Source organism: Saimiri boliviensis, chromosome 6 (assembly GCF_048565385.1).
Source record: "Saimiri boliviensis isolate mSaiBol1 chromosome 6, mSaiBol1.pri, whole genome shotgun sequence".
Lineage (NCBI taxonomy): Eukaryota > Metazoa > Chordata > Mammalia > Primates > Cebidae > Saimiri > Saimiri boliviensis.
Window position 1 is genome coordinate 65,560,243 of NC_133454.1, and position 22,911 is coordinate 65,583,153.

General features: G+C 41.8%; 1 protein-coding gene and 1 pseudogene across 8 annotated transcripts in view; both read right to left on the minus strand.

The window, feature by feature from the left end:
• ZBTB44 (zinc finger and BTB domain containing 44) overlaps positions 1 to 10,567 on the minus strand; it is an 86,017-nt gene extending 75,450 nt beyond the window's left edge. For 4 of the 8 annotated variants that reach the window (XM_039471434.2, XM_039471433.2, XM_039471431.2 and 1 more), the window contains exon 1: positions 10,483 to 10,567. Coding sequence is in view for 1 of the 8 variants with exons in the window: in XM_039471436.2 (XP_039327370.1) it covers positions 9,945 to 9,951 (7 nt within the window). In the remaining 7 variants the exon portion in view is untranslated. Of the gene's footprint in view, positions 1 to 9,944; positions 10,413 to 10,482 lie in introns of those variants that run through there. The other 4 variants (XM_039471436.2, XM_039471432.2, XM_039471438.2 and 1 more) reach the window with 3 other exon arrangements.
• Positions 1,361 to 1,473, minus strand: LOC120364887 (small nucleolar RNA U3; annotated as a pseudogene).
• Positions 10,568 to 22,911: the final 12,344 nt, after the last annotated feature.

Sequence of the window (22,911 nt, forward strand, 5' to 3'; positions counted from 1 at the left end):
TTTTTTACAGAATGGACAAGCCAGAAAATGTTTTTAATCCCTTGTTTTTCTCTCAGATTTTTAAAAATTAAAGTAAAATACAAAGAGAATGTTTTGATTTTTGTTGGAAAAGACACAGAAAAGAGGGAAAGGTTAAAGATAGAGGAAACAGGTGACAACAGATGGCAAAAGGTCCCTAGATAGGTAGAAGGAAATGGGATTCAGAGGATGAGGAAAAGGATTAGCCTTAAAAAGGAGGATGCCCAAGGACTGGGGAGAGAAAAGAAAGAGTACAGCTATAATTAAGTTTATTGGTGGGGCGTTGAGAAGTAGTGAGAGTTTTTGTCTGGCTTTGCCTTTACTCCACTTTCAAGTAGTAAGAAGAGGTAGACTCCTGAGAGAAGAGGTGAAGAAGGAAAATTTTTAAGAAAATAATGGGCTGGGAGCGGTGCCTCAAACCTGTAATCCCAGAACATCGAGAGGCTGAGGTGGGTGGATCACCTGAGGTCAGGAGTTCGAGACCAGCCTGACCAACATGGAGAAACCCTGTCTCTACTAAAAATACAAAATTAGCCGGGTGTGGTGGTGCATGCCTGTAATCCCAGATACTCAGGAGGCTGAGGCAGGAGAATCACTTGAACCCGAGAGGCAGAGGTTGTGGTAAACCGAGATTGTGCCATTGCACTCCAGCCTGGGCAACAAGAGTGAAACTCCATCTCAAAACAAACAAACACCATTTAATACCTGTAAAAGGACAGCAATATCCTTAGGTAACCATACCAAAACTGTAAAAAGGCCAGGTATCAAACATTTTTAATTTTAAGTTTTAAGGATTTTTTTTAAAGCTATATAAGAAAAGTATTAAAAGGGAAGAATATTCAATGTGGAGACAAGAAAGAAGAAAGATGTTCGTCTCTAAGAGTGAAGCATTAATAAGCTTCACCCACCCATTTCACTCTTGCAAGACAGAGTTATCAATGTGAAATAACATGATAATACAACTCAGTGGTTTACTCCGGGGTAAGTTATGTAAAAATGTGCCAGCCAATATCAACTTTGGCACTAATAATATTGGTGAAAAAATTAATTTAACACTCAATGTGGCCTTCAACCAGAAGTATAATACAAATGTAATATATCCTTTTACTTTTTAAAGACACACATACAATCACTATTTTAAATCCTATGGCTTGGAATATTTCTAGCTTATTGCTTAAAATGGGGTAAAGTATTATTTCTAATATAAAGAATAAAGGAAAACTAATGTAACTTTTAGCTTAAAGGGATATAAATTTTAAACATTTATTCTGAGGTACCAAGGACTGGGGATACAGCATGTACTGTTTTTTATACAGCTGCCAATACTGCTTTATAATAAGAATATGCATATTTTTTTCTTCTTTTAAAAAAATACTGATTTTTCCAGTGCTCTACACATTCAGAGAAACTTCTCTGGTAATGAACTACAGAAATGACCCCCGAAAGTACAATCTTAAGGATATATTTTTAATCAGTAACATTATAAAAATTTTTAGATACAGCAAGATTTAAAGAATTTTATACCAAACTGGAAAGGAGGAAGTCAAACTGTTGCTGTTTGCTGATGATATGATTGTATACCTAGAAAACCATAAAGACTCTTTTGAAAAGCTCCTAGATCTGATAAATAATCAATATACACCAATCAGCAGCACTGCTATACACCAATGATGACCTAGCTGAGAATCAAATCAAGAATGCAATCCCTTTACAACAGCTACAAAAACAAACAAACAAACAAACAAACAAATTATAACAGGAATATACCTAAGTAGGTGAAAGAGCTCTACAAGGAAGACTATAAAACACTCTTGAAACAAATTATAAATGACATAAACAAATGAAAATACATCCCATGCTCATGGATGAGTAGACTCAATATGGTGACAATGACCTTACTGCCAAAAGTAATCTACAGATTCAATGCAATTTACATCAAAATACCATCATCATTCTTCACAGAACTAGAAAAAACAATTCTAAAATTCATGTGGAACCAAAAAAGAGCCCACAGAGCCAAAGCAAGACTAAGCAAAAAGAACAAATCTGGAGGAATCCCATTATCTGACTTCAAACTACACTATAAAGCTATAGTTACCAATACACAGCATGATACTGGTATAAAAACAGGCATGTAGATGGATGGAACAGAATAGAGAACCCAAAAATAAAGCCAAATACTTGCAGCCAACTGGTCTTTGACAAAACAAACAAAAACATAATGTGGAGAAAGGACACCCTAGTCAACAAATGGTGCTGGGGTAATTGGTAAGCCACATGTAGAAGAATGAAACTGGACCCTCATCTCTCATCTTATACAAAAATCAACCCAAGATGGATCAAAGACTTAAATCTAAGGCCTGAAACCATAATTATTGAAAATAACATCAGAAAAACTCTTCTAGACATTAGCTTAGGCAAAGAATTTATGAACAAGAACCCAAAAGCAAATGCAACAAAAACAAATAAATGAGACCTAAACTAAAAAGCTTTTACACAGCAAAAGAAATAATCAGCAGAGTAAACGGACAACCCAGAGTGGGAGAAAATTTTTGTAAACTATGCATCCAACAAGGACCAGTATCCAGAATCTATAAGGAATCCAAACAAATCAGCCAAAAATAAAAAAACAAAACCCAATCCCATCATCAAAAAGTAGATAAAAAACACAAATAGACAATTCTCAAATGATATAAAAATAGCCAACAAACACATGAAAAAATGTTCAACATCACTAATTATCAGGGAAATGAAAATTAAAACCACAATGAGATATTACCTTATTCCTGTAAGAATGGCCATAACTTAAAAATAAAAAAATAATACTGGCATCAATGTGGTGAAAATGGAACCCTTTATACTGATGGTGGAAATGTCAAATAGTACAACCACTATGAAAAACAGTACGGAGATTCCTTTAAAAACTAAAAGTAGAACTTCCATTTGATCCAGCAATCCCACTACTGGGTATCTACCTGAAAGTAAAGAAGTCATTACATGAAAAAATGCACACACATGTTTACAGCAGCACAATTCAGAATCGCAAAAATATGGAACCAATCAAAATGCCCATCAATCAGTGAGAAGACGAAGAAAACGTGGTATATTTACACCATGGAAATGGAATGAAATGGCCTTTGCAGCAACTTAGATGGAGTTGTAGGCCATTATTCCAACTGAAGTAACTCAGGAATAGAAAACCAAATACTGCATGTTCTCACTTAGAAGTGGGCGTTAAGCTATGAGGATGCAAAAGCATATGAAAGACTCTGGGGACTTGAGGGGACACGTGAAAGGGAGTAAGGGAAAAAAGACTACACATTGGTTACAGTGTACACTGCTCAGGTGACGGATGCACCAAAATCTCAGAAATCACCACTAAAGAGCTTATCCATATGACCAAAACCACCTGTTCCCCCCAAAACTATCAAAATTTTTTTAAAAATCAGTGAACAAGCCAAAAAAAAAACACAAAAAAACAAAAACCACAAATAAATAAAAAAGAATTTTATAGTTAAATACCTGAAAAGCCATAACTAGATTCTACCATTAACATTCTACTATAATTGTTTTATCACATACCTATCTGTCCGTCAATACATCTTGATTTTTGATATTCTACTTTTAAAATGCCTTTTAAAGTGGTATCTAAATGTAGTTTCTGAAGCAAGGGGTCAGAAACACCTAATAGAAAGGAAAATGAAATACAATCGTGGGTGGTATGTGACCCTCAATGATAGACTACAAATACCACGACAGTCTCATAATACCATATTATTATTTTTTTTTTTTTTGAGACACAGTCTCGCTCTGTCGCCCAGGCTGGAGTGCAGTGGCACAATCTCGGCTCACTGCAACCTCCGCCTCCTGGGTTCAAGCAATTCTCCTGTCTCAGCCTCCCAAGTAGCTGAGACTACAGGCGCATGCCACCATGCCTGGATAACTTTCGTATTTTTAATAGAGACGGGTTTTCACTATATTGGTCAGGCTGGTCCACCTGCCTGATCCACCAATCTTGGCTTCCCAAGGCATGAGCCACCACGCCCAGCCCAACATACCACATTTTTACTGCACCTTTTCTATGTTTAGTTATGCTTAAATATACACATACTTTCCACTGTGTTACAAAAGCCTACAGCATTCAGTACAGTAACATACTGTACAGATATCTGGCCTAGGAGCAATAGGCTATACCATATAACCTAGATGTATAGTAGGCCATACCATCAAGTTTTGTCTACACTTTATGACGTTCACAATGACACAGTCACCTAACAATGCACTTCTCAGAACATATCCCCCTTGTAATCTTTGAGGTTGTTACAGCATCATACATGTAGTTCCTTATTCATGGTGACTGAAAATATATAAAATTTTTTTTTTTTTTTTTTGAGACGGACTTTTGCTTTTGTTACCCAGGCTGGAGTGCAATGGCGTGATCTCGGCTCATCGCAACCTCCGCCTCCTGGGTTCAGGCAATTCTCCTGCCTCAGACTCCAGAGTAGCTGGGATTACAGGCACGCGCCACCATGCCCAGCTAATTTTTTGTATTTTTAGTAGAGACGGGTTTTCATCATGTTGACCAGGATGGTCTTGATCTCTTGACCTCGTGATCCACCCGCCTCGGCCTCCCAAAGTGCTGGGATTACAGGCTTGAGCCACCGCGCCCGGCCTAAATATATTAAAATTTTTATGACTTGTTACATTTACTTGTGGTAGCAAAGCAGCTAAGTGCTAACTCTAAACAGCCTTGAGTTTGAAACCTGGTCTAGGCAAGTCATTTAATGCTTCTAGGTATCAGTTTCCTTACTGCAAAATAAGATTCTACTAGCAATGTCAAAGGGTTAATGTGAGATTTAAATAAGATAATATATAAAATGTTTACTACAGCTGGCAATACAAAAAGGACGTAACAAATGTTAGCAATTACTATCATCACTATATTAGTTCATTCAGCCTACACAACAGGTTCTAGCTGCTGCATGGCTACACATACTCATGCAACTGTTTGTAGTATTATTTTTCATTACCTTATGTGCTCTAACAACCTTGGGTCGTGATCTTACTGAGATTAAAGACAGAATGAGGATGAACGGGTCCAAGTGCACCCATTCTCCATCTTTCCACTCCACTCTCTAACGGAACTAGATACTCACTCTACTATCGAAAGCAGTGATTGTGGAGTCCTAGAGTAAGGGGAAAGGAGTCAGGCGGGTGGGAGCAGGGTACAGCAAGAAGAAAAAGCAGATAAGGTATAAGTCTGCCTTTCTTCCTGGTCCAAGAAACATAGCCCTCCTGCACAAATAACTCACAATCTTCCTGCACTCAACTTATCACCAGACTCTTGGCTGACAGAAAAATGCAAGTTAGCTCACTGCAGCCTTGGCCTTATCAATACTGCACATAGCCCTCTGCAGCACACAGCACAAGTATCATCCTATAAAATTCCCAGCAAGCCTGTCTCCTGGCAGTCAGCTTCTCTCCTGCTGATCTGCCCACTGCACTTGCAACCAACCCACTTCCACACTTTCTCTAATAAATCTGCCTTTCTTTACCTACAATTACCTTGGTAAATTCCTTTACTGCCTGCAACACTAGCCCCAGCTTAGTTGTGACCTATGACAGTGAGGATGAACACAAGAAAACACACTATGGGCACGGTTCCGCTTTTCAGCACTTGGTTGACAGGAGGCTGATAAACTGCCTAATTGTGCTCTGCTTCCTTTAGATGAATACTGCTGCTGCCTCTTAAAACTTCATTTGAGACCACATAATTATGAATTTTTATCAAATTTTGTCCAACTCAAACAAAATGTGTTATCTTCACTGATCACACATCCAAATGCCTTTATATCTGTACATAGCATATTTATGCCAGTTTTGCTGTAGATGGAGTTGGCTGGGCATGGTGGCTCACATCTGTAATCCCAGCACTTCAGGAGGCTGGGATTACACTTTGGGAAGCTGAGACAGGTGAATCACTTGACGTCAGGAGTTTGAGACCAGCCTGGACAACATAGTGAAACCCTATCTCTACTAAAAAATACAAAAATTAGCTGGGCATAGTGGTGCACACCTGTAATCCCAGCAACTAGGGGGGCTGAGGTAGGAGAATCGCTTGAAACCAGGTGGCAGGTTGCAGTGAGCCAAGATCGAGCCACTGCACTACAGCCTGGGCAACAGAGGGAGACTACATCTAAAAAAAAAAAAGGTAGAAAAAGTAGGTAGAATCATAAAGCATCTACCAAGTACATGCCTCTTTAAAGACATCATTTAAGTAAAAGCTGCAGTTCTACTTTTATGGAATTTTTATTTTAAAATATGGTATCTGGGCTGGGCGCAGTGGCTTATGCCTATAATCTTAGCACTTTGGGAGGCCAAGGCAGCAGAATCACTTGAGCTCAGGAGTTTGAGAGACCAGCCTGGAAAACATAGTAAGAACTCATCTCTATTTAAATTAAAAAAAAAAAAAAAAAAAAGAGCCAGGTACAATGGTGCATGCCTGCAGTCTCAGCTACTCAGAGGGCTGAGGCAGGAAGATCGCTTGAGCCCTGAAGTTCTGGGCTGTAGTATGCTATGCCCATCAGGTGTCCACACTAAATTCAGCATGAATATGGTGACCTCCCAGGAGTGAGGGACCACCAGGTTGCCTAATCAGGGGTGAACTGGCCCAGGTTGGAAACAGCAGGTCAAAACTCCCATGCTTATCAGTAGTAGGATCATGTCTGTGAAAAGTCAATGCGCTCCAGCCTGGGCAACACAGTGAGCCCCCGTCATTTAAAAAAAAAAAGCATGCATGAAATCCACTTCTCTGCTAACTTCTAAAAAATTAGTCTTAGTTGTTTTCTTTCTCTTTGCCAGAGAAAGCAGAATCTAATTTTAAAATTTAAAAGTACTATGTGGCTTCATATAACATACTTTGTCTACTGCTAATTCTCCTCAACTTGATATAAGCATGTAATAGGATATTAAAAGAGTATGGTAAAAGTAAAGAATACCTCAACTTAAAAAACTAATTTGGATTAGGTTTCTCCAAGTATACTTTTAAAACATTATTTTGACTTCTACACCTATGTATATACTTTACACATTCAAAAATAAAATAAAATCCTAAGGAAAAACTGAAACCTATGAACCATATCAAATTGGTAGCACAACCAGAGAAAAGTATTTTAAGTGACTTTTGAACACAGTACTCATTATACATTCTTCATGCAATATATTCTAAATATGAAAATAAATGCAAAAAATCTTAAACTTTATTAAGCTTGTTGATATTAGTAATACCAGCACTGTAATTTTAAAATGATTTTATGTATACAGTGGGAGAAAGCAAATACATTTATTAATTTTTTTTTTGAGACAGGGTCTCTCTGTCATCCAGGCTGGAGGGCAGTGGCTTGAACATGGCTCACTGCAGCCTCAACCGGGGCTCAAGCGATCCACCTGCTTCAGCCTCCTGCGCAGCTGGGAACACAGGCACACACGAACATGCCTGGCTAATTTTTTTATTTTTTGTACAAATGGGGTCTCATCATGTTGCCCAGACTGGCCTTGAACTCCTGGGCTCAAGCAATCCTTCCACCTCAGCCTTTCAAAGTCCAGAGATTACAGGCATGAGCCACCATGCTTAGCCGGTTTATTAATTGTATTAAATTACCAAGATTTTCATTTAAGACAACAGACAAATACAGAGTCAAGGAAGAAAAAGTCTGCTTGCTAAATAGGAATTGGAATATCACTCTGAACTCATGATTAAACAAGCAAAAAACTTTTTAATTCTCTCCTTTCAAAGTACCTAGAAGCAATGATATTGCAGCAGTAATGAATATGCCAAACATCCAGAACTTGGTTTCTATATACAATTTCTCACCAAGACTCCTTGGATAAATAGCCCTTCCCAGAGGTGAGGAAACAAAGCATAAGGTAAACCTGGAGTATTTTGTGTTAGAAAGCACTCCAAGATTAATTGGGAGCAGGGGTGTCAAAACACACCAGTCAGCTTGAAATGATTCCTACTGACCAAATCTGGGACAATTTGGCCATTAAAAAGAAAAACGACTGTAACTGGTTATAAAACAAGGAGTAAATTAAAACCCATGACAGTCCGTAGTGGCATTATTCACCCCTCCCCGAAAAAACATCTTATTTGCCATCATTGGGGGGTGACTACTTCTCCAGCTCTTTACTACGAATATTGAAAAGCAAAGAGAAGAAATTTAACATTTAATTTGCATTTTGGGGAAGAACAATAGTTTACCTGCACTTAATGAAGGAAATCTCTTTCTTAGAGAGAACCTCCAATAAAATAACTGATTTAAGCAACATTCGTCATGGGCACTAAAAATCACTATGCAAAAGATTGTCAGAAACTGGGTATTTGCTTAGTGTCCATGTATTACCCCAAGATTACATATTAATCGCAAACTGGCAAACCACACCTTTACAACAGGTCAGTAGTCAGGACTTTATATTATAATCAAATGGTTACATTTAGCATCATTAATAGTGTGGAAATCTGACATTATGTGCCTCCTACATTACACAATAGGAGGTACACAGCATCACCTATTAAATATTCTTGCCAAGGAAAGTTTTATTTTAAGCTAATTAAGCCTTCCTTTACACCTAACGTCCAATTAATAGGAAATTTAGGGAGAAAGAGGAATAAATGAAATGACATTAGGAGGGCACAAATCCAGAATGTGGGTATATTCTACAAGGCAACTGCTTTGGTCAATCAGGTGTCAGAAAAAAAAGGGAAGGAGGGGACATTCATCCTATTTAACTTTCCCAGCAAAAAGGAGGGGGGATGGATACTATTCTTTTTACAAAAGAAACTAAAGACTTAATTACCAAATGCAATCAATGCATGAATATTGACTGACTACAGCTGGGGGAGGAACCCTCAAAGACACTTTGGAACAACTGAGAAATTCTGAATAAGGAGTTGTTGATTTTGACAGGTATTAATAATGATACTGGGGTTAGCAGGAGAATGTCCCTATTCTTAGGAAATACATGCTGAAACATTTGAGGATTATGGTTTCAAATAATTACACACATACAGAGAAAGAAGGGAAACAATATGGCAAAAATGCTAATCACTGAATCGGATATTCATTGCATTGATTAGCATTTTTATTCACTGCATGAATAACCAATCGCAATTGCATAGAATCAACCTCTGTAAGACTGAAATTCTTCGTAACAAAGTTAATAAAATCGTACTTCCACTGAGAAGTACAGAAGAAAGTATACGAAAGTATACCTATACCGGAATTATATTTGGGTTGAAATCTAAACTATCTTACTAGTTGTGTGCCCTAAGGCAAGTTATAATTCTTAGGATCACTACGTTTGTCACTTCTGTAAAATTCAAGTAATAACACTTGCATCATTAGGTTCTGAGAATTAAGTGATTACAAATGCAAAAAATGCCAAGCAGTACTGCAGAGAATAAACATGGTTTTCGTAATCAATATATTAGTACTAATCCTGAAATACAAAACTACAGGACACTGTTCATTATATTCACACTCTATAAGGGGAAACTACATTAGATAAAATTATTATTAGTCCACTGGCAGTCCAAGTGAAGTAATGGGGGAAATGAAGATTTATACAGTATTTTTTAAACCCAAGAATTCCAACTGAACACCTAGAGAAAAGGAAATCAAAACCGTGCAGCCTGCTTCCGGTATTAGCCTATCTCCAAACAAAACATTAAGAAAATAAGTGGAAGTTATAGAGAATTTCTTCCTGACTTCAAGAGATCTACTTACATGCTAAAAATGAAATTAAGTTTTTGTCTTCATTTCTCTAAGTTCCAAAAAAAGCACACAATTACGGGGTTTTATTCTAAATTCTGCTGGGAGTCCTAGAATTCACATGGACGCAATTTCCTTTAATCAGTTCTAACGTACCTGTCATTTCTCGAGGTAACCCCTTTCTCTGATTAGGCCAGCAATAAAACGACTAGATGCAGAGTGATCCTCAGGAAGGAAAGAAAAAGAGGTGTTTGCGTACACACACACACATACACACATATATATTTTTAAAGAAGTGCCATCTTTCTCTTTCCTGTACCAGAGGAAAAGCAGAAAGGCAAAGGAGGAAAAAAAAACCAGGTCTGAGCCTCCCGGGTTCGACCAGGTGAAAGGTGGCAACACCTCCGGCCGCTCCGGGTGAGGCTGTTGGGCAAACGGGCATGCAAAGGACGGGCAGCTCCCAGGAAGGTCGGGGGAACTGCTCCGGGACCGCGCGGCCCAAGGCCGGTCTCCTCCCTGAAGGATTAAATGCCACCGAGGGGATCCCGCGGGGTGTCTCCCGGCGCGGACGAGGGTGACAGACCCGGCTCTCCGCTCCCTGCGGAGCCAGGTGGGGCCCACGCGGTGTCAGCCCCGGGCGGCGTGCAGGGGCCGCCCCCCGCGCGGCCGGAGCCCGCCCTCTCCTCCCCGTTACCTGCGGGCGGCGGCGCCGGGCCCGGCGGCCTGCTGCTCCTCCTCCTTCTCCCGCCAGGCTGGGGCGGCGAGGCGGCGGCGGCGACGGCCCGGGGGGAGGGGGCGGAGCGCGCGGCTCGCCGCCTCTCTCCTCCCCCGGGAGGCTCAGGGGCCCCTATCTCGGGCCACCGCGCCTAGGCCCGTGAGCAGCCTGTGGCTGAGGCATGGCGGCACAGCCCACCGGCGTGCCTGCGAAGTAGGAGTGCGAGGCGGCTGGGAGGATGGCACCCCTGGCGCTCGGAGGGGCCCGAGGGGAGGAGCGAGGGCGCCTGGGAGCCGCGCGCGGGCGGCCGTTGGGGACGGTTGGCCGAGCGCAGGCGGTTGTTTGGGGAGCGCGGCGACGGCTCGCGTGTTCCCGGCGGGGCGGGGTGGGGAAGGGGAAGGGGACTGAGGGGAGGGGAGGGGGAGGTTGGGAGGGAGCCGCCGCCGCGCGCGTGCGGGCCGGAGCCGCCGCCGTTGCCGCTCCGCTCACTCCAGCCTGTTTGGGGGCACTTTGTTTGTGTCCCACAATGCTCTGCGCGGGCGGCCTGGCTGGGGCGGGAGGGGTGGGGCGGGGCACAGCGAGCTCGGGGGCGGGACTCGGGGCGGGGAAGGAAACGTGATGATTGCGCAAGCGCAGAAAATGGGCCCTCCTGGCCGTCGGGACTTGCACGGTGGGTGACTCCGTCTCCTTAGACGGTAGAGCCCTCGTGACGCAGAAGGGCCGTGGATCTGGACACAGTATTTTTGCGTATGTGCGCACAGGTGCAGATTTTCGTGTACCCCCACAAGCCCTGTCCCATGTGTCCTTCCTCTAAGCCGTCCTCCCATCCAGCGCCCCTCTCACACCTGGGAAGCGTTTCTCCGCAGGAGTCACACTTCCAGCAGTTCTTTTTTCCTTCGAACTAAAAACATAACTCCCATTTTCTCGGGTAGTTTCTGTAGCCAGGGCGAAGTCGAAACACTTCAGCCCCCCTTCGGCGAGGGAGGTCAGTTGGTAATTGCCCATTGTTCACCCAGGGAAACAGGCCTGCCAAGGGCCGCCCCGCAGGCGGGGGAGCCGGTGTCCTGGTCCTGGGCGGACAGCGACCTGCGGCGGGTGTCTGGAGTGTGTGGCTCCTCGGACCTCCTCGCAGGGCTTGCTTTTTGCCGTTTAGGACTTGCCTAGGTGACCCTGGCAGGGCGCGCGGCTCTGAGATGAGTGGAGAAATGGACTCCCAGGTCCCTCTCGTTCCTCCAACACAGGGACACCCAGAGCTGCTCCAAAAATAGACCTTACTTCTTCCACAACCGTGAATCTGTCGTGTTTGCTTCACCATCACTTCCCTGGCCTTCCCGGAGGAAGTGTGCGGGCCACCTCAAAGTAACCGGTATGCCCGATGTGTTTTGCAACTCTTGGTCAACTGCAAAATCAATCAACCTAGGCGTGAGTCTTGGCTTCCCTGACCAGGCTGGCGAGCGCGCTCCCACCGCCCCCGGTGGTCACGGGGGCGCCCGGGGCTGCAGGCGGCAGCGCCCCAGCTGCCTGGGGCGGGCGGGGTGAGGGCAGGTGCTTCTTGGGCGCTCTGCGTTTTCCCACGCCTCCAGCTTGCAAACCGAAAGACTTCTTTCCAGAGGATTTTGTGCAAGGGGGACGGACGTCCCCCGAAGTAGAGTGGATTTTTCTTCTGAAACACTTGGCAACGTCTCATAATAATTCACTCTTTGAGAGACAAACGGCCAAGCACCTGAGCACCCTAATTCTGCCACTTGAAATCTTGAGGAAAAAAGGCGTAAAAACAACTTCTGTTTTTATAGTCCTTTGCAGTTTCCAACAAGTTTTCAAGTATGTTATTTAATCCTCACAGCAACTGTAATTCACAGGTTTTATCACAGGTTTTTATTATTATTCCCACTATCATTTTTATTATTCCCATTTCAGAGATGAGAAAAATCAGAAAGATGCAAATTAGGCCCAGAAACTTTTGCACTAAGATTTGAAGAGGGGAAGGGAAAGAAGGCGGAATGCTTACCCGGGAGAGGACTGGTGGCCACAGAGCGAGACTCAGGAAAGGGCAGGAGCTAGAGCCCTGGTGAGGGGTGTGTGAGAGTGTTTGTAGGTGGAAGGCAACTGGGAAAGAATCAGGATGGAATGAAATAGTCAAATAAATCCTATCTACCTCTCCGAGTGCCTTTAACAGGATAGTCAGTCGATAAAAGACCATGAGTCTTTAGTCAGTGTTTCTCCAGGGACTGTGGTGGCAGCTCCCCAACTACCACAATGACACAAAAATTTTCTTTCCTTTGTAGTACAACTTGAAGTCAGGTAGAGGAATGCCTCTAGCTTGGTTATTTTTGCTCGGAATTGCCCTAGCTTTTCAGGGTCTTTCGTAGTTCTATACAAATCTTAGGATTGCTTTTTCTAATTCTGTGATGAGTGTCACTGATATTTTGGTAGGGATTGCACTATACCTGTAGGTGGCTTTGGTTAGTATGGATATTTTAACAATATTAATTCTTTCAATCCATGAGCATATCTTTGCATTTTTTTTTGGTTCTCTTATATTTCTTTCATCAATGTTTATATTTTTCCGTGTAGAGATTTTTCACTTCTTTGCTTAAATTTATTCCTAGGTATTTTATTTTGCTTTTTTGTAGCTATTGTCAATGAGATTGTTTTCTTGATTTCCTTTTCGGATTGATGGCTGTTAGCTTCTGGAAAATCAGCTGATTTTTGTATCCTGCAACTTAACTGAATTTGTTCATCAAAGTTCTGAGAGATGGATTCTTTAGGTTTTTCTAAATATAAGATCATGTCATCTGCAAACGAATAATTTGACGTCTTCCTTTCCAATTTAGTTGCCCTTTATTTCTTTCTCTTTCCAATTGCTGTGGTGAGGACTTCCAGAACTATGCTGAATAGTAGTGGTGAAAGTGGGTATCTTTGTCTTGTTCCAGATCTTAGTGAAAAGGCTTTCAATGTTTTCCTGTTCAGTGTGATATTAGCTGTGGGTTTGTCATACATGGCTTTTATCATTTAAAAACTTTTTTCCCTTAGATTATTCTCTTGTCTCCTGTGCTTTTCCCACTTAAAAAAATTTTTTTTGGGGGAGACAGGCTCTTACTGTTTTGTCCAAGAATGCAGTGGTGCAGTCATAGCTGCATATAGCCACAAACTCCTGGCACAAGCATTCTCTGGCTTTAGCCTTCCAAATAGCTAGGACTACAAATGTGCCACCATGCCTGGCTAATTTTAAAAATTTTTTGTAGAGCTGGGTTTTGCTATGTGAACTCAGGCTCAAGAGATTCTCCTGATTGCAGGCGTAAGCCACCATGCCTGAGTTTCTGTTTCCTTCTTTTCTTTCTTTTTTTTTTTTTTTTGAGACGGAGTTTCGCTCTTGTTACCCAGGCTGGAGTGCAATGGCGCGATCTCGGCTCACCGCAACCTCCGCCTCCTGGGTTCAGGCAATTCTCCTGCCTCAGCCTCCTGAGTAGCTGGGATTACAGGCACGCACCACCATGCCCAGCTAATTTTTTGTATTTTTAGTAGAGACGGGGTTTCACCATGTTGACCAGGATGGTCTCGATCTCTTGACCTCGTGATCCATCCGCCTCGGCCTCCCAAAGTGCTGGGATTACAGGCTTGAGCCACCGCGCCCGGCCTTCTTTTCTATTTCTCATTTAACATTGAAATGTTTTATCATCCTTCCACTCCACCCCCACCTCATGTCTGAAGACTTTATTAACTAACAAATGACTTAAGGGCTCAGTGCCAGATGCTTGGAGAGGGTGTGAGAAAAAATACAAAGAAGATTAACTTTGCAGGAGCCCTCTTGTCTGTTTTGGCTCTGGGCAGGGTCAGTTTCTGTGGCTTCTGCAGCCTCCCACCTTTTTCCTTCTTGAGCTGGTAGAGACTTGCCTATGGGTTGCTGGAATATATACACCTTTCTTTGACACTAGGTTAAATAATACTGCTGGGAGGATTTTATGAAATCAGAATCCTGTACACAGGTGAAACAAACAAATGTAGACAGTATGAGGAACCTTTAATTATTAACCTGGTGTGGATGATTCTGAGGAATTCAAATTCCAGGCAAATTCCAGGAGTTATATTTCAGCCACGAGCTGTTTAGGGGACTAAATTCTGGCAAAAGATGGTACTTCTTTGTGGAAGACCATTAAAACTGAGTGAAAACTTGGTCCGAAAGCATTAGCATTAAGGCATGAATGCTTTCTACCCAACCTTGCTTCCTTATTAGATCATCCAACTACACATGTAAACAATTAATCTCACTCCCTTACCCTAAAATTTGTACCTCTTCTAGTGTTCACATTTTACCATGCACCCAGTGGAGCAGGTTGACTTTGCTACTTTACTACTGCATCTCAATTCCAATCCATCAACAAGTTCTGTTGAATCTGTCCATCTCCACTGCCACCGTCCTAAAATAAGTTGATACTAGCTTGTGCCTGGAGAGTTATAATGCCACTTACGTGGTTTCCCAAATGCAATCTCCCTCTTCCTCCTTGTCTAAATGGTCGCCAGAGTTGTAATGCATAGCAGTCAAGTCACCGAACAATGGTTTCCTATTGTTCTCAAGATAAAGTCCTAAACCCTTAGCATGGCTTTCACGCCACTATGCAATCTGGGCCCTTTCAGTGTCTTGAGCTTCATCTCTTAACTATGCTCTTTCAGGAAACATGCCAGTTGCAGAGGCGTTTTTTTTTTTTTTTTTATGTCTTCTAAAATGCCAAGCTCTTTCTCCACTACACATGTTATTCCTTCTGTGTAGAAATACTGTACTCCATTCCTTAGCTGATTTCCTTTCCATCCGCAGATCTCTTCTTTTCCATATAGATACACACACACACACACACACACACACACACACACGTCAGCTTTCTTGAGATATAATTCACATGCCATACAATTCACCCATTTGAGGTATGTAATTAATTGGCTTTTCGCATATTCAAGAGTCGTGTAACCATAACCATAATCAATTTTATAACATTCTCATGACCTAGAAAGAAACACATAACCTGTTAGCAGTCACTCCCATTTTCTCCCAACTCTGGCCCTACAAACCACTAACTTAGCTACTTTCTGTCTGTACAGTTCTGCCATTTTTTCTTTTTTCTTTTTTCTTTTCTTTTTTTTTTTTTTTGAGACGGAGTTTCACTCTTGTTACCCAGGCTGGAGTGCAATGGCGCAATCTTGGCTCACCGCAACCTCCGCCTCCTGGGTTCAGGCAATTCTCCTGCCTCAGCCTCCTGAGTAGCTGGGATTACAGGCACGCGCCACCATGCCCAGCTAATGTTTTGTATTTTTAGTAGAGACGGGGTTTCACCATGTTGACCAGGATGGTCTCCATCTCTTGACCTCGTGATCCACCCGCCTTGGCCTCCCAAAGTGCTGGGATTACAGGCTTGAGCCACCGCGCCCGGCCTACAAACTTTTTTTTTTTTTTGAGACGGAGTTTCGCTCTTGTTACCCAGGCTGGAGTGCAATGGCGCGATCTCGGCTCACCGCAACCTCCACCTCCTGCGTTCAGGTGATTCTCCTGCCTCAGCCTCATGAGTAGCTGGGATTACAGGCACGCACCACCATGCCCAGCTAATTTTTTGTATTTTTAGTAGAGACGGGGTTTCACAATGTTGACGAGGATGGTCTCCATCTCTTGACCTCGTCATCTACCCGTCTTGGCCTCCCAAAGTGCTGGGATTATAGGCGTGAGCCACCGCGCCCGGCCCCATTTTTTCTTTTTCGCAGTTTCAGTAAGGAGCTGTGCCATGTTTGGGTGGTATATCGGTTAAGTTGTCTGCATTGTTTTTCCTCTCTTTTTTTCCCTCAGCATTTGTAAAAAAGGACTAGGTTGTTTGCCCTATAGTGTTTGCCACAACTGATTTTGTCAGCTGCATCCCTGTGGAGTATTTATGTTCCCTTATCTGCATTTAGTGTAATTTGACAGTAGGATCTAAATGTTTTATCAGATTCAAGTTTAATTTTTGGCAGTATTAATTCATAAGTGGCAGTGAGAAATATAGAATATATGCTTGTCTTTCTTTTTGGGTTGTTGGCAGCCATTGATGAGAAATATCTAGATCAATTCATTCATTAGGAGTTTTTAAATAGTGATTTAATTCCATCATTCTTCATTTATTAGCTATTGCACAACGTTTCTACAAAGGGAAATTGCTCCTTTTCGATTATTTGATTACCTAGTGATATTGTTTATATAGGAAAGCAGGATAAATGGTTGATTATTTCCTTTTTACCAAATAATTGCGTACCTTAATTGTTCTTACTTCTCTCCTTTCAGCCACTACCATCCTGATCCAAAGTCCGTAACTTGACCCCTAAGACCTTGAATCTTTGGGATCCTACTCCTTTTGCAAGGTCCTGCATGATTTGGTCCCTATCTCTATAGCCTCCTTTCAGGCCACTTTCCTCCTCTCTCCCTATATCCAAGCCATGCTGACCTATTTTCATTTCCTACGTCACCAGAGTTTTTCCCATTTCAGGGCCTTTGTACATATCCCCTAACCTGGAAAGCTTTCTCTGACTTCTCCTAACTCTTTTTTTTTTTTTTTTTGAGACGGGGTTTCGCTCTTGTTACCCAGGCTGGAGTGCAATGGCGCGATCTCGGCTCACCGCAATCTCCGCCTCCTGGGTTCAAGCAATTCTCCTGCCTCAGCCTCCCTAGTAGCTGGGATTACAGGCGCACGCCACCATGCCCAGCTAATTTTTGTATTTTTAGTAGAGACGAGGTTTCACCATGTTGACCAGGATGGTCTCGATCTCTTGACCTCGTGATCCACCCGCCTCGGCCTCCCAAAGTGCTGGGATTACAGGCTTGATCCACCGCGCCCGGCCTGACTTCTCCTAACTCTTACTTACCTTTCAATCATTGCTTTGTTAAGGAAGACTAGGTTGGTTTTCTGATTATATCCTCTCATACCACCCTCTGTTTGACCTTCATGGCACTTCTTATACAGATGCTCCTCAACTTATGATGGGGTTATATTGCAGTAAACCCATAATAAGTTGAAAATATCATAAGTCAAAAATGCATTTATTTATTTGATATGGAGTCTCACTCTGTCGCCCAGGCTGGCACGCAGTGGTGCCATCTTAGCTCACCACAACCTCCGCCTCCCAGGTTCAAGTGATTCTCCTGCCTCAGCCTCCCAGTGGTTAGGGTTACAGGCATGCACCACCATGCTCACCTAATTTTTGTATTTTTTGTAGAGATGGAGTTTTACCACACTGCCCAGACTACCTTCAAACTTCTGACCTCAAGTGATCTACCCGCCTTGGCCTCCCAAAGTGAAGTGCTGGGACTAATGGCCTGAGCCACCGCACCCCACCAGAATGCATTTAATACATCTAACTTACCAAACATCCTACCTGGCTTACCTTAAATGTGCTCAGAACATTTACATTTGCCTACAGTTGGGCAAAATCATCCAACACAAAGTCTGTTTTACAGTAAAGTGTTGACTCTCTCATGTAATTTATTGTGAAAGTGGAAAATAGAATGGTTATATAGATAGTGTGAAGTACAGTTTCTTTGGTATATTTATCGCTTTACACTGTTGTAAAGTCAAAAAATCTGAAGTTGGGGACTGTCTGCAGTTCATAGTTATGCTTGTTTGTGATACGCATATGTCTGATCATTCATTTAATGTCTGCCTCCTCAGCAAACCATAAGGTCCATGAAGGCAGCAATCATGTCTACTATTTTTCTTGTAAGATTAACTTAATGATTGGAATATAGTATATGCTCAAAAAATAAATGTTGAATTGAAGTCATATTTGGGAAAAAGAAAATATTTTATCTTGGCTGGATGCGGTGGCTCATGCCTATAATCCCTGCACTTTGGGAGGCCGAGGTGGGTGGATCACCTGAGGTCAGGAGTTGAAGACCAGCCTGACCAACAAGGTGAAACTCGTCTCTACTAAAAATACAAAAATTAGCCAGTGTGGTGGCAGGCGCTTGTAGTTCCAGCTACTAGGGAGGCTGTGACAGGGGAATTGCTTGAACCTGGGAGGCGGAGGTTGCAGTGAGTCGGATCACACCACAGCACTCCAGCCTGGGTGACAGAGCAAGACTCCATCTCAAAAAAAAAAAAAAAAAAAGAAGAAGAAAAAGAAAATACTTTATCTCAACTTGTAAAGAGTAAAGATAGCTAAGATTTACTGAGTTCTTCTGATATTCAAATCTAAGTAATCTGGCTCCAGAACCTAAGGTATCAGGTTGAAATCCCCATATAGGTGTACCTCACAGATATTGTGGGTTCAGTTCCAGACCATCACAATAAAGCGGGTCACACACATTTTATGATTTCTCAGTACATATAAAAGTTATGTTTACACCATATTATGGTCTAAGATTGTCCAACCCATGGCCTGCAGGCTACATGCAACCTAGGACAGCTTTGAGTGTGCCAAACACAAATTTGTAAACTTTCCTAAAACATTATGAGATTTCTTTTGCAATTATTATTATTATTATTATTATTTTTAGCACATCAGCTATTGCTAGTGTTAGTGTATTTTATGTGTGGCCCAAGACGATTATTCTTTTTCCAATTTGGCCTAGAGAAGCCAGAAGATTGTATACCCCTGCTATAGTCTATTAAGTGTACAAGAGCATTGTATATAAAAAATTTAAAATTAAAAATACCGTATTCCTAAAAAGTGCTAATGATCATCTGAGCCTTCAGCAAGTTATAGTCTTCTTGCTGTTGGAGGGTCTTGCCTCAGTGTTGATTGCTGCTGACTGAGCAAATGGTGCTTGCTGAAGGTTGGGTAGCTACAGCAATTTCCTTTTTTTTTTTTTTTTGAGAAGGAGTTTCGCTCTTGTTACCCAGGCTGGAGTGCAATGGCGCGATCTCGGCTCACCGCAACCTCTGCCTCCTGGGTTCAGGCAATTCTCCTGCCTCAGCCTCCTGAGTAGCTGGGATTACAGGCACGCGCCACCATGCCCAGCTAATTTTTTGTATTTTTAGTAGAGACGGGGTTTCACCATGTTGACCAGGATGGCCTCGATCTCTTGACCTCGTGATCCACACATCTCGGCCTCCCAAAGTGCTGGGATTACAGGCGTGAACCACCGCGCTCGGCCCTAGCAATTTCTTAAAAAATGAGACAACAATGAAGTTTGATGCATCAACTGACTCTTTATTTCACAAAAGATTTTTCTATAGCATGTAATGCTGTTTAGTAGCATTTTACCCAAAGTAGTATGTCTTTCAAAATTGGAGTCAGTCCTCTCAAATCCCACTGCTGCTTTATCAACTAAGTTTATGTAATATTCTAATTTCTTTGTTGTCATTTCAACAAAGTTCTCAGCATCTTCACCTTTATATTTATCTTGAGTAGATTCCATCTCAAGAAACTATTTTCGGCTAGTTGTGGCATATGCCTGTAATCCCAGTATTTAGGGAAGCCAAGGTAAGGGAATTACTCAAGACCAGGAGCTCAAGAGCAGCCTATGCAACATAGTGAGACTGCATGTCTACAAAAAAGAAATGTTTTTAAATTAACCAGACATGGGCATACAACTGTAGTCCTAGCTAGTTGGGAGGCTGAGGTAGGAAGATTGTTTAAGCTGAGGAGTTTGAAGTTACAGTGTGCTATGAATGACTATGAATGTGCCACTGCATTCCACTCTGGGTGACAGAGCAAGACCCTGTCTCAAAAAACAAAATAATTCATTTGCCCATTCATCAGAAGCAACTGCTTATTGTTCAAGTTTCATTATGAGATTGTAACAATTCAGTCATATCTTCAGGCTCCACTTCAAATTCTAGTTCTCTTGCTATTTCTAGCATATCCATAATTACCTCGTCCACTGGAGCCTTGAACCCTTCAAAGTCATGAGGGGCGGAATCAATTTCTTCCAAAGTCCTGTTAATGTTGATATTTTGACCTCCTCCCAGAAATCGTAGATGTTCTTAATGAAATCTAGAATGGTGAATCCTTTCCAGAAGGTTTTCACTTTGCCCAGATCCATCAGAGGACTCACTATACATGGTAGCTAAAGCCTTTTGAAATGTGTTTCTTAAATAATAAGGCCTGAAAGTAGAAATAAGTCTGTGATTCACGGCCTGCAGAATAGACGTATTAGCAGACATGGAAACAACATTAATCTTGTAGATCTTCATCATACTCTTGGGTGACCAGTTACACTGTTAGAGAGTAACACTTTGAAAGGAATCTTCTTTTCTGAGCAGTAGGTCTCAATAGTGGGCTTAAAATATTCAGTAAACAGATGTGATTTCTTTCAGGCTGTGATGTTTCGTTTCTAGAATACAGGCAGAATAGATTGAGCCTAATTGTTAAGGGCTCTACGATTTTCAGAATGGTCAATGAACACTGGCTTCCACTTAAAGTCACCAGTTGCCTTAGTCCCTAACTAGAGAGTCAGCCTGTCTTTTGAAGCCAGCCACTGCCTTCTTCTATCTAGCTATGAAAGTCCTAAATTTGTCTCCTTCCAATCAAAGGCTGTTTTGTCACAAGAAGCATAGCTTTCAGCTTATCTCAGCTTTGATATATCTTCCTCACTAAGCTTAATCATTTCTAGATTTGATTTAAGGTGAGAGGGTGTGACTCTTCCTTTCACTTGATCACTTGGAGGCCATTATAGGGTTATTAATTGGCCTAATTCAAATATTGTTGTGTCTCAGGGAAAAGGGAGGTCTGAGGAGAGGCAGAGAGACTGGAAACGACTGGTCAGTGGATCAGTAGGAACACACATTTTATTAAGTTTACCATCTTATATAGGTGCAGTTTGTGGTGCCCCTAAACGATTACAATAATGATCAAAGTTCACTGATCACAGATCACCATAACAGTTATAATAATTAATGAAAAAGTTTGAAATATTATGAGAATTATCAAAATGTGATAGAGACATAAAGTTAAGTGCATGCTGTCAGGAAAATGACTCCAATAGACTTGTTCGATGCAGAGTTGCCACACATCTTCAATTCGAAAAATGTAGAATCTGCAGTGTGCAGTAAGGTGAGGCACAATGAAACATAGTACGCATGTATACTCAAATCTGTAGGAATACACCATGCAAATCTATATATTGAAGGGGAACTAACCTCAATTTTGAGGGGTTCTAAATTTACAAATCCCAGGGAGGAGACTTATTGGCTCTGCTTACTTTGAGTATTTATCCATAAACCAATCAACTAAAATCAAAGCAATGGGAATATTATAAGAAAATGCAGCTTTCATGCAAGATATATGGATGCTATAGGGCAGTTTACAGGAGAAGGAGGTATACCAGATAAACAGTCTCACAGTAGAGCACATGCATATTTCTTCCCATAGTCTAGTTTCATAGATTCTCTTGTCTAGCATAGTACAGTTTTCCCACACTGAACAGACACCTTGCCTACTTAATGAAAAACAAGTAAAAGACGTGACCAGCTACTACATTTATCTTTCATTTTCAGAATCTCAGTTGATCAGATCTGGATGTGGTTGTATAAAATTTTGCAATCTATGGGCTAAATGGCAAATTTAACAGCTCTCAAAACAATGCAGTCATATCTTTTGCAAAGGTTCCAAGGTCAGCTCCTGTTGTGTGAGAAGTTACCTGGTGGCAATGGTAACCTCCCAGACCCTTAGGCAAAGTTATCTCGGGGGAAGACCCACAGGCCAAACTAAGAATCTAGAATCACACAATTAATTAAGTAATTTAAAATATTCAATGAGAAGTGAGAGGAAAGAGTGAGGTAGGTTAACCCCTTTTGGATAAGGTACAAGCAGGGTAGAAGGACCATACTCCCTGAATCTGGATTATGCAATGTTCACATTCCTGTCTTTCCCCTTGCTGTGCCAGCTTTTCTTTCGGACGGTGTGGTTATGAGGATCAGAGGTGATGTTTGAGCACGGGGATCCAACAGACGGAAGGTGTATGCAACCAGTGTACACAGGGACTTGCCTATTGGAAAGACAGCAGGGACACATATGCATGGCAGTAGCTCTATCTCATCAGTCAGCCTGATGAGTAGGTCTCAATTTCATTTGCATTTTTGAGGCAAAGGACAAATGGGGTCAGAATGGTATTGACGATGAGTGGCTGATGTAAGGCTTCAAAAATGTCAAGGGCTTAATGTATCTCAAGTGTATTTAGTGAATCATGAATATTTGCATTGGCTTGGTCCTTCCTTCCCTTTCTATCTACTTTAGAACATCTATGTTCCAACATGTCTCACATGCCATTTGCTTCCATACTTGGTTTCATGTAGCCTTTTTATTTTTGTTTTCTGCTGTATTAGTAAAATTGAAAATTCTCTAAAAATTTAAAAGGTGTATGTTACAAATCAAAGATTATGTATAGTCAAGACTACCATGGAAGATCTCTTAAACTGCCCAAAAGGCACAATATATTGCATTTATGAGCCACGT